The sequence below is a fragment of the Microtus ochrogaster genome, chromosome 2 (assembly GCF_000317375.1).
Source record: "Microtus ochrogaster isolate Prairie Vole_2 chromosome 2, MicOch1.0, whole genome shotgun sequence".
Lineage (NCBI taxonomy): Eukaryota > Metazoa > Chordata > Mammalia > Rodentia > Cricetidae > Microtus > Microtus ochrogaster.
This window is the reverse complement of record NC_022010.1, coordinates 87,324,044-87,336,860: the sequence shown is the minus strand read 5'-3', so window position 1 is coordinate 87,336,860 and position 12,817 is coordinate 87,324,044. Positions and strand designations below refer to the sequence as shown.

Sequence of the window (12,817 nt, the reverse complement as noted above, 5' to 3'; positions counted from 1 at the left end):
TTCATTTACCTCTCAACTAAAGAAATAGACAATATAATTGTTTTGTTGTTTTCTCTTTTTTTCTGGTTACAAGTTTGCCACTGGGAAGCAAGTAACTAACCTTTACTGCTTCAGCTCTCCTTGGTTAAATCAAAGGTTCCAATCTTGAGACGACAATGGCAGTGATTTATTCTGTTTCCCTCTAGAATAGAGGCTGTAAATTAAAGTAATAATTAAATCCTGGAGTCGGGAAGCCCATTTCACTTCTGTTGTAGATAAACAGTCCTGACGTTTCTCTGCTCAGTCAGTCACTGAATTCTTCCAGAGTGATGGTCAGTGGTCACATTTTTAAAGGACACCAATGGCTCTTCTATTAAAAAACAAAAGCCAACTTCACTCCTCTATTCAAATGGTTCAGCATCACCTGTGCAAACATCACATATAACTATTTCCTTTTGTTTACTCTCTCACATTCCAGAGTCAAATCCCAACCCAAGCCTATCTTGTGATCTTTATCCTTTAAAAATGCTTATCATCAGCATTTTAATGGTTCAGTTCTTTGAAGCCTAACATTCCATTTCCAGAATAGTTCTCCAGCCACTCTTTTACCATTAGTACAGTGGATGAGAAGTAATGTTTTCTCAGCAGCATAATATAAAATATTAAACAAAACATAAAATTTAGAGAATGCAAGTAAAACACTCGTCATTCAGAGAAAATACTGTCTTTGATGAGATGAAAGCATAAGATACATATGAACATTGCATTGTGAAAGCAATGCAAGCTTTATTGAAATTTGGTACTGATTTAAATGGATGAAAATCCTACTTAAGAATGTCTATCTTTGTTTTTTTTTTAATTCTTGCAAAAGCCACATTTTCAAAACATTTTCCACACTGCCAAATAGAACTCTCATGAGATATTTATGGAAAGAAATAAAAATATTTGTAGTTCAAATCTAATTACTGTTAATATTTTTTTCACATCCGGTCATCATTAATGACTCAAGATTGTTGTGTGCTAAAGTGGTTTTGTTTTTCATAAGCTTTAAGGAAAACATGCTATTTCAGCTATTCGGGTCATGCTAAGTACAATGTCAAAGGGTCAAGTGGCTCTTCTGTTTGCATAGGGAAAGGCATTTCCATCCTGCATGCAACACTGAATCACAAACACAGATATGAACCCTGCCAAGATTCTCCTCTTACATGCATTCTTTCATGAGCAGTTTTTCGTTCTTAGGATGCCCAATAAAAAGGACTCAGGGAAAGTGACAGAAGGCAAACCTAAAAGAGAAGCAATAAACAGCCATTTTTGATAAAGAAAAGGCATAAAACTGGAAGATCTTTACATAAGCCCTTCTAGAAGTTGGGTGTTCCTCCACCTGTCGCCTATTTTTGACTGTTGAATAGGTTTTGAATGGAAAGACTTGGAGGTTATTGGGAAAACACTTTAACCACATGCTTTTTAAAATATTAATATTTAACTCTTCATTACTAAATGTAGTACTTTTAAATTCATTTATTCTTCCACAGTTCCAAACATGTAACTAATATATTTTTGTTACACTTAGTCTCTACCCTATCGTAACATCTCTCTCTTTTTTTTTCTTCTCTTCATTATTCACATAGGGCTGCCAATGTGAACATGGATGAGGAGCTATGTACTGAAACATCACCAATAGCTTCAGTACTGAAAACAATGACTTTTCCCTTGTGGCTATCAAAAGCTCCCCTGATCAGATAGTCCAATGAACCCCACCTGCATCTTTCACTGAATATTTAAGGATTTAGTAGTGTGTAGAACTGTTGCAAAAATTCCTTATTCCTGGCAGACATAAACTGTGCATCCCTCCACCTTCTAAAATACTAAGAATAAACTGAGCCATGATTCCATCAAAGTTCATTTGGGGAACCAATGATTTTATCAGCTTCACTGAAACAGCACAGAGCGTACAATATTGTGAATGTCCCCCTACAATACTGTGATATTCTTTGCAAGTGGGCACAGCTCAAGGTGTCTGTTCTTTCCCTTGGATTGTCACATAGAACAAGATCCTACACTGGCAAGTCCTTTTGCTGTAAATTCATGAATGCTTTGGTCATGTCATGCTCCTAAGACATCATTTTTCAGCATTTCTCCATAAGGTTACATGCTTACACTCTTTTTGCCCCTATCTTCTGTGATAATCCCTGAGCCCAAGATTAATATTAGTAATCTTTTTAAAAAAATAATATGATTGTGTGTATATGTGAGTGTGCTTGTGTGTGTGTGTGTGTGTGTGTGTGTGTGTATGAGAGAGAGAGAGAGAGAGAAAGAGGGAGGGAGAGAGAGAGATGAGAGAGAGAGAGAAGAGAGCATGTCACAGCACACATGTGGAGGTCAGAGTACAGCAAGGCCAGAGTACAGCATTGTCGAGTTCCTTCTTCTACTTTTATGATGATTCTTGTTGTGAAAGATAGATCAAATCTAATTAGACCTACGTATAAAATGCTCTTATCCACTCTGAACCATCTTGCTACTTGGCCCACAAACTTAGAATTCTTGATGGAAGATTGCTGGGAAGTTAATAACATTTCTTTTAAAATATATTTAACTGGGAAGTAGAAATAGACAAGATTTCCTGAGTAAATTGGGAGCATGGGAACCTTGGGAGAGGGTTGAAGGGGTAGGGAGAAGTGGGGAGAAGAGGAGCAGGGAGGGAAGCGGAGAAAAATGTAGAGCTCAGTTAAAAAACTCAATAAAAATATGTAAAAATAAAAAATAATATTAAAATATATGTTTTGCTTTGATTTGTCATTGTTGTTGGACCAACAGTTTCATTGTTCGGTAAAAATCTTACTATTTTTCTCAGAAAAATTATATATTTGCGCTGAAGCTCAGGAATTTCACATTTTTTGCTATATTTATTACAAATAGCATGCTGAAACACTTGCAAGTAGTGAAAGAGCTGCTCATGTAGGACTCGAATTATTGACAGTGCTGCTATTTATCACTCAGTAATCCTCTTGACAGGTAGCACATTCATGGTTATTCCTTAGGAACACAAAGCCCTGTCTGAATCATCTCTTAATGGTGATGAAATGGAAAGAGATAAGAGTTATAAGTACAACCCAAACTCTTTACTTAGGGGTTGCATTTACATTTCTGTTTTGGGATGTAAGAGACCTAAAGCAACGTTACTTATTGCATTTATTTTTATTACTTTCTTTTTGCGAGATTATAATGTAATAACATCATTTACTCTTTTTCTTCCCTCTAGACCCTTCTTTCTTTCAATTCCATGGCCCCCTTTTAATTAAATATTGTTACAATATATACCTATATATTCCTAATTTAAATATTGTTATACATATATACCTATATATTCCTAAGTAAAACAAGTTCAGTATGTATAATGTTACTTGTATGTATGTTTTTAGGGTGGACCATTTGGTATTGGATAACCAACTGATGTGCTCTTTGAGGGGGCAGAGTATTTTTTTAGCATGTTTATCATTTCTTAGTTGAGTGTTGTTATTTGTGTAGGGCTGAGGTTTTTTTGTTTTTTCCACTGTCCACTTTGTCATGTCTATTGTTGCCCTTGGTCAGTTCATGTTTAGGTAGTTGGGTTAATGAGATTTTATGGATGTAGCCTCTGACATTGCTAGGAGACACAGGAAACTCTTGGATCCTCTGGCTCTTACAATCTTTCCATACCATTTCACAATGCTGCCTGAGCCTTAGGTGCTGTCGTTGTTTTGCGGGTGTATTCTTTGACACTAGGATCCACACGTCTGTATCTTGATTGTTTGTAGTTTTCTGAAATGGGGGGGGGGCAGGGTGAGGATTATCTTGTAGGTATAAGGACAAATATTTAGAATGAAGTATTAGATTGCTCTGGTTTAGTAAAGTGGTGGTTATAGGTTCTCTTCCAAGACCCATGACTTTGCTAGCTCTGGGTAGTTGCTTAGGTTTCCAGTAACTGTCTTTGTTTCTTTCTTGTTGAACAAGCCTTAAGTCCAATTAAAGAGCTGTTGGTTACCACTAAGGTATGTGTGTCACACTCTTCCACTCTTCGGGTCATTCTGTCATGGTAGTTGTAACATAGGCATCATAGTTGGGTAGGACTGTTGCTTGTGTCCCTTCTTTGGAAGCTTGAGTAATGCTTTCTGTTTCTTAAAGGCTAGTTCTTAGAGAGGAGGATTTCATGTCAGTTTCAATTCAGGATCCTTTGGCTCCTGTGTCTAAATTACAAAGCATCTTCGGCAATAGGAACTTACTTTCTATCTCTGAGGACCAACCAAAGGTCATACCAGTAGCCTATAATATTATTAAAGTTTCTTGGACAACCCTGACCAACAGTTCAAAACAGGGCTTCTCATACCTGGTGGTTTTTTTTTTTTTTGTTGTTGTTGTTTTTGTTCTTTTGCTCTTGGAAGGAACATTGGTAGCCCAGATGAGTAAATTTTATTTAAACTGTATGTGTGTGTGTGTGTGTGTGTGTGTGTGTGCGCGCGCGCATTCACACACACTCACCCATACCCACACATATATATGTATAAACATATAAATGCAATATTATTTTTTATAAGTAATATAGTTTTATGTAATATAGGTAGATAGTTATGATTACTTATGCCTTTTTCAGATATCCATACTGTTGTTATTGTTCATACTGTATTTGTCTTCCTCCCCCATCCCTGAGAAGAGGTGCCCCTCTTTCCCCTTCCCCAGTCAGATCACGTGTATCCTGCTATTCCCTTAGCTTATCTCATTTCTGAGTTTCAGTTGTTTAGGGAGACTGCTTATCAACCAGCCCTTTCCTTTTACCCCCTTCTTTTATCAAGTTCTTGAGTATCTATTGTTTATTATTGATAACAAGACACTGACATGAAATAAACTTATCTATTTAGAGACTTGCTCTTCTTTGTAGTAAAAAATTGTTTATGCATGAAATCTAAAAGAATTTAAAGACTTTTTTACACTTTTAAAATTTTTCTTTAAATACTATATATATATATATGTATGTATATATCCTAATGGTATATATACGTTCATGTTTTTCATTATTTTCTTCAGATACAATTGCTACTGGAAGTTTAGGAATATTTTCAAATTCTTTCCTATATGTTTGTCTACATAATATTTACATATTTGCAGTTTGAACTGCTGTGTTTGTCTATAAACGTCTATGCTGAGGGAATAGTATTTGAAAATTTGCATTTTAGTTCTTATGTTGGAGGTATTTACTTTGAGGATTTTCTTTGAAAACTTCCTTGATATTCTTCAAGGTATGAGGTATTACAGCTCATTATTTTTAAAGCTATCCCTCCTCATTTGTCTCTAGTGCTTCTAATTTTTGCTCCTATAACAATGTTTTTATTGTTTTCTTTATATTGTTTGTATTCAGTTATTTTGTGTACAACCTTGCAAATATATTCTCTTCTTACTGGCTTTTTTATTTGCAAAAATGACTTAAAACTCCAATTGCAATTTTATATTCTATACAATGAGAACAGTTTCCTCCAAACTTAGTATTGCAGTTGGTTATATAACTTTTTGTTGTTGTTCACTTGTTTAAAACTTTTTTTGTAACCTAAGTTATTTTCCTTTTCTCCTTGTCTTCTGTAGCATACGCTTAGCAAACCTCCTCTTTTTCCCTAGGTTTTTACTTTGCCAGGTGCATGAAGGGTCAGTTGATTTGGTCTGTCAACTCTCCTGTAGCTGATAGGACTTCATGTCTGTGTTGCTCTGTCTTCAAAGACATTCCAAAGGTTCGCCATTAAAACTAAAAAACAATTTGTTACTCCTGCCCTAAACGTGGAGTCACTGGTTAGATAAGTGGAAAAAAAAACCCCACACTGAATGTCATCTAAGTGTGTTCGGCCTCAAGCATGAGCTGGATAATTTGTATAGCTCAGATAAAACAGCTATAAGTAGCTGCATAGACAGGCATGAACCGAATCTGCTGGTGGAGTTGTTAACCAAAGGCTTGATATAGCTACATATTTTCTGAGTTCCAACCTTTCAATTTTAAATATCGTGTAGATAATTATTTTAGCATTTATTATTTAACAAGATGATATAACTTAGAGGAAAAATAAAGACATTTTTATTTATATAAGCTTATGTTTTCTACAGTTTTGTCAAAAGAACGTGCCTCCCAAGTCCTGTTGAGGAAGCGCCGAGCAAACACCTTGCTTGAGGAAACTAAAAAGGGCAACCTTGAAAGAGAATGCATTGAAGAACTCTGCAATAAAGAGGAAGCCAGGGAAGTCTTCGAAAACAATCCCGAAACGGTACGCATTCGTTGACACTGTGGAGTCCACACTTAGATACACATTTACAGTCGGAATGTTGCCAGCCTGAGCTTCCTCGCTTCCATTTGAAAGCTAATGATTTCGCAGATCATTTTTCACGCGTTTCCACTGTCACTTCATACAGGCTGCCAATGACAGGTGCTCCAGCCAAACTAGATTTCCCTTCAGCCTCATTACCAACAACTAGTATTGACTTTACGCTTTGTAAGTATTTTGTTTCCTAACCAAAGTTTGGTAGCACTGAGGGTTCAGGAGAGGAGGTGTGTGAAGTGTGAGTGACCATGTGCCTGTTTTATCACTGTGTTTTTCATTTATTTTGTTCCAGATGATTGCTGGGTTGTATTTGAGAGAGTCTCTTATTCTGTGGCCCCAGCTGCCATGGAACTCACTATCGTCCTGCCTCTGCTTCAGCCTCTCAAGTCCTGTAATTATAGGCTGGTGTGCCCCTCCATGCCCAACCTAGCTCTAGAAATGGGGCCACATTAACTGAGGTTAGTTATTACGGTGCCATGTATGCTGAGTGTACGTTGTTCCATAACCTTCGCAAAGTTTCCTGAGGCCACTGATAATCAGCAGTAATCTTTGGTGTATAAAATTTCTAAGTCACCCACCACCCCTTCAAACGTTGCCCAATCTGAGCATTTTAGGAGAGGTCGGTCTGTGGCACACTTGTGGCAAGCAGGCGTAGCATGAATACGTCCACAAAGCGGTGGAAGTATGACCTTGAGAGTCTAAATGTCACACTTTTCAGGGTTTCCTCAGGTATTTTTACCTGAGCTGAATTACACAATCTGGAGTAAAAGTGGGAGATGACATACACAAGCCTCCTCCTATGCCTCTGCCACAGCTCCCAGCCTCATGACAGCAGCTGAGGGATAATGAGCAAGGACTCTTTGTTCATGGAGAGAAAATTTGTCCCAAATTGTAGCTACTTGTGTTCTACGTGGCTGTTTTTGTAGTTCTTTTTATCCCTACATGTTTGATAAGTTCAAAGAAGAAAATTTCCCCAAATACACACCAATTATTTTACTCTATCTAGAACTGGTACAAAAATGTGATAAAATAACTTGATCAAAGAAAAGCAACCTGGGTCGGGCTGTGGTGGCATATGCCTTTAATCCCAGCACTCGGGAGGCAGACGTAGGTAGATCTCTGTGAGTTTAGGTGAATTTTAGGACAGGGTCCAAAGCTATACAGAGAAAAAAAAAGTCTCAGGGAAAAAAAAAGAAAAAGAAAAAAAGTAACTTGGGGAGGAAAAGGATTTTTTTTGGCTTACAATCCTGATTACAGTCCATTGAGGAAAGTTAAAAGTAGGAGCTCCAACCAGATGGGAACCTGGAGGCAGGAACCGATGCAGAAGCATGGAAGAATGCTGCTTAGTAGCCTGCTGCTGGAGACTTGTTCAGCTTGGTTTCTAACAGAACCCACTGCCCCAAGAGTACCATCACTTAGAGTGGGCTGGACCCTCCCCCATCAACCACTAAGAACATTCCCTACAGATCTGCCTACAACCATATTTTATGGAAACGTTTCCTCAACTGAGCTTTACTCCTCTCAGATGATTCTAGCTTATATCAAGTTGACATAAAATTAACCAACACAGACAATAATAATACAAACTTTTCTATCCTACACAATACACTTATAGTAAAGAATTTATGTATATATTCCATGTTTTACATTTTCATACTAAAAAGGAATATGCATGCACTCTTACAACTTCCATAATACAGAAGAATTTGGTATGTATTAGATAGAGGAATAGGTTCTTTCATTTTATAGAAATTTTAAAAAAAGAGAAAGAACCGTGTAATAAATCCCAGCATACCACTTTCTTTAATAAAGTTCAAGCCTTCTGTTTTATTTTGCCTGATCATCACATCTACTCAGTAGTTTTGATAGATTGCTTTGAGCGACTCTATCACCCATAAAAAAATTTAGTGTTTATTTCTGTATTGTGGATATGTTTTCAGAGCTCAGCCTTTAAAGAGTAATAGGGAGGAAAGACAGAACACAGGAGGGAAGCGGGGAGAAGGTGGAAGAGGAAAATAAAATTATGTGTCTGTCCCTTGACTGACATTGGTTTTGTTGATAGGTTCCACCCACATTCTGTCTGTATCCCTCATACTCTTTGTCCACTCTTCCCAGTTTTTCCCTGTTGTTTACCTCTAATATTCTTGTCATCAGCATATCACCAATATTTGAACCCCATGTGTTGCTCCTTATTGTCTCACATCCCTTTAATCCCAGCACTCAGAGGTAGAGGAAGGTGGCTCTCCATGAGCTCCAGGTGGACCTGATCTACATAGTGAGTTTCAAGGTAGCCAAGGTGATGTAGAGAGACCCTGTAAAAAAAGTATATTAAATGGATGTTTAATCACCATGAAAAATTAAAGGATTATAAAAGAAGGTGTATACTGTTATATTTATCACCTTAAGTACAACCGGTTCAAATTAGAAACTTTAAAAATATTATCTAATTGTTCAGTAGTATATACATATATTGGCTATTGATTCTTGAAGTATTTTCATACAAAAACTTAGAAATTTGTAAACACACAGCATGTAGGCCATTCCTATATAATATAAAAACAAACTAGAAGTGGATCTTTATCTCTGTAGTGAAATTTGAGTTTGCTAATATATCTATTTTTTTCTTTTCTTTCTAGGATTATTTCTATCCAAAATATTTGGGTAAGTTCTAAGTATTTGGAACATAAAATCGTAGAAATTGAAGATATGCTCAAACCTCAAATAGATCTGTTCAGACCTCACCTTCTGCCCAAATACCTTTCCAATACTGTTTTATCAATATTGAGAAGATGTAAGACCTATGATGCTTTTGTATTTAAAGTCATATGCACTAATTTGGAATGACTCTTTATTATGTTAGACTTTATATTTTAGTTTTCCACATCTTTCTTCTAAAGTATCTTTAGGTTGAGGCTAATTATATTCAGACACTCAGACATGATGCACAAATACGTGTTCATGGGCTATCATTCAAGAAATAAAGGATATCTAAGCTCATCAAAGAGTATGATGTGCACAATTGTCACCTAGTCATTTGGAGAAGTCATTCACAACTCCTCATTGTGACATCATCTCATCACTTCCAGCAGGATTCCACTCATGCCATTTTAGATTCTGGACTGCCAATAGTATAGTCTATGTATACTCACATAGGTTAGGTGTTGTTTTGGTTGGAAAGAAGTTGGCCCACAAAGGGAGTGGCACTATTAGGAGGGTGACTTTGTTAGAGTAGGTAGGTGTAGTCTTGTTGGAGAAAGTTTGTCACTGAGGAGGCTGGCGTTGGGGTCTCATATATGCTCAAGCCAGGCCCAGTAAGACAGACCACTTCCTGTTGATTGTGCGTCAGGATATAGGACTCTCAGCGACCGCTCCATCACTATGTCTGCCTGCATGCAGCCATATCCCACCATGATGATAATGGACTGAACCTCTGAAACTGTAAGCAAGCCACCACAATTAAATGTTGCCCTTTATAAGAATTTCAGTGGTCATGATGTTTCTTCACAGCAGTAGAAACTACTACTAAGACAAATGACTTCAATTAAATACTACTTCAAAGTAACAAAGCTTGTTTTCTTAAAGAAAATGTGGGTTTTATGTTAATATTATTTCCAAACTGTCACAGTGGGGTCTATTTTGTGCATCTGTCTCTCATGTGATCATCTATGTTTGCAACAGAGACTCATTTTCCTTTTCTTGCAGAATACTCCTAATTTATGCTTATTTTCACTCTGTTCTTAGCTCTAGCCAACTAGAAATGAAAAAGCAAACCTTTGGAAGAATATAGAAATGAACTCTGATATTGTTGCTAATATAGTCTTATAAATGGTTAAGTCATTAAACTCATTTCTCCTGAATTTTAGTGTAGCTAGAGAGTTTATATGTATAGGCTCCAAAAGGTATAGAGAAACCCTGTCTCAAAAAAAGAAGAAAAAAAGAGAGCTTATATATACATGCTTCCGACCTTTGGGAATCTTGTGGTGAAATGATGCTATGGATTTATACTTACCCTTTTGGATAATTAGTAGGTTGAAAGTCAAAGGCCACTTTGTACAAGATCATGTTATAGAAACAGGAGCCTGATTTTTCTTCCACAGTTCTTAGTGTACATGCTGGTCAGGATCCCATCTTTAAAGCACTTGCTGAGCTTGGGTAACTTGACTCTACTGTACTACTCTGTAGTCCATCTTGTTACCAGTTGTAAGACAGCAATCAGTTCTATGGTATCTTCCGAAGAACATAGGAAGATCTTAGTTCCCCAACCTCTATGAGTTTTGTTGTCACCCCTATAGATGGATTTTCAGTATGTTTCCAAAGCACTTATTAAAATGTATTTCTTTCTCTTTCTCTTCATTTTTTCTCCGCTGATGTGCAATTTCTGTTTGCCCTTTCTCTTCCTTCCTTTCACGTTTTAAGCAGGCTGGACCCCTCTTAACTTCCATGATGAGATGAGATGGGATTCATTCAGGGTGGTAAGGCCAAGTCCTTTCTTTCCTTCTCTAGCTCTTAACACCAGTGTTGAACATTTTCTTTCAAGTGTGCACCATGAGCAGTAACTGGGAGGTGGTGATATTTGATGGGAATTGCAACAAGGTTTTATAAAAACTCTTTGATTTTACATTTTCCAGAGTAGAGAATGGGTAGAAGCATTCATCCATGAAAGGATCTATTTTTGTATGCATTGTCACCACTCTCTGAAACAAAAAGCCAAGGATTTACATTACTGGAGTTATTGAGAAAGGATAGGTCATCAGGCCTATTCCAGCCTCTCTTATTTAGATGAGGTTGTAAATATTTTATTCTAAAAAGAGAAACTGCTTTGCTACTAAAAATGTAAGGTTATATTACCCTATTTCTTAAGGCCATGTAATGAAGTAGTGTTCTCACAGGAATAACAGTCTAAAAGATGTATTCTTTGAACACAATCTATTTGAATAAAGATCAATAATGTTTTAATATAGAACTATGTGTTTGGGAGAGGTTCTCAAATCACAGCTTTACTCCTTTTGTCGCTTCCAATTTGAATCTTCTAATTCTTTTCTGGATCTACCCAACTTTCTCTTCTTTTGCCCTGAATTCCTTGGCAGCATGATACAAAACAAAACCTGGAATCTGAGAAGTAGGCTCCAGTTTCAGAGTAACCGTTAGCTGGCATTGTAACTCATTGGATTTTATGTTTCCGTTTTTGCTTTTTGTGCTTGTTGTCGTTTGTTTTATGTGTTTTTTAAATAAACTATTTGAAGGGTTTTAATTTTTTATATGGAGAATATCACCATATTTTCTATCTTCAGAGCTCTTGGATTGCTAAAGAGATTGACAATAGATTTATTGTCCATCTTTCTTGTAATGTAAGGTGTTATTTAAAACATCAGGTGGAACAAAAATACTTTTGACTGAAATTTTATATTTGTTCTTGTATGTATAAGTGGTGAGGTCCATTGTTGAAGGAGAAAATGAAAATCCCTTACCAAAGTTCCATGTTTAGTCATTGGATGTGCCTAGGGGCAGTAGTCTTAGTTAGAAAAAGGACATTGTATAATTCTGTTCACAATAAATATAGTAGTAGTTTATCCATCCACAACTTATACTGGGCTCTTTCTATAAGAAGAGATGTTTATTCAGCAATTAGACCACAGATGCTCTTTGGACAGTCAAGACTTAAAATTCCAGGGCCATATAAAGCACTTGATACAGTTACCTGTGCTATCTGCTGCCCTTACAACATCCAATTTGGAACAGAAATACTCTGGGTTCACTGACATTTATTGCATAGATGGAAATAATTGCTGTATTTAGTTTGTTTCAAGAAATAAAAGAAGATAATGTTTTCAAAGAATTTATTAAAGTGTAGCTTTATTATACAAATGTGTTTATATGTAAACTTATAAAATCAAGCTTATGAACTATTTTTGCGTAGTACTCTATCACTGGGTTATGCTCCCAGAATATCATTATAACTTCTCTTCTTCCTGAGGAAATAGGATAAATAGGTTTACCATCTATATAGACACTGGTAAATAGAAACTGGAAAATTGGATGACTTTGTTCATGGAGAAAAAGTTTTCTGGAGAATGGTAAACTTTGACCCAAAATATAATATTAGAAATCATTATTTCAGGGTTGGAGATGCATCTTCCACACATAAGACCTTAAGTTTAATTTCTAAACACACACACACACACACACTACACACAAGATAGATGATAGATAGATAGATAGATAGATAGATAGATAGATAGACAGACAGACAGACAGACAGACAGACAGACAGACAGACAGATAAAAAGCACACTTTAGTCTTCAGGTCTTTTCAAACTGATGAATAAATCCAAACTTCTTCCTTGATTTTTTCACATCATCTCTAGAGAAACATTAGGACTCTGGAAACTAATGATAATAAAATTTTAAAGCAATAAAGAAGTGTACTGAAGTCTGGCGTCATCTGGTGAGAGATAAGATGTGTAGTAACTAAGAGCTAAGGTAAGAAGACAAGTCATAAGGCTTGA

General features: G+C 36.4%; 1 protein-coding gene across 1 annotated transcript in view; it reads left to right on the top strand.

The window, feature by feature from the left end:
• The window catches only part of Pros1 (protein S), a 76,335-nt gene that overhangs the window by 20,069 nt on the left and 43,449 nt on the right, over positions 1–12,817 (top strand). The window contains exons 2-3 of the mRNA XM_005345249.3: positions 6,100–6,257; positions 8,948–8,972. Coding sequence (XP_005345306.1) covers positions 6,100–6,257; positions 8,948–8,972 — 183 coding nt within the window. The remainder of the gene's footprint in view (positions 1–6,099; positions 6,258–8,947; positions 8,973–12,817) is intronic.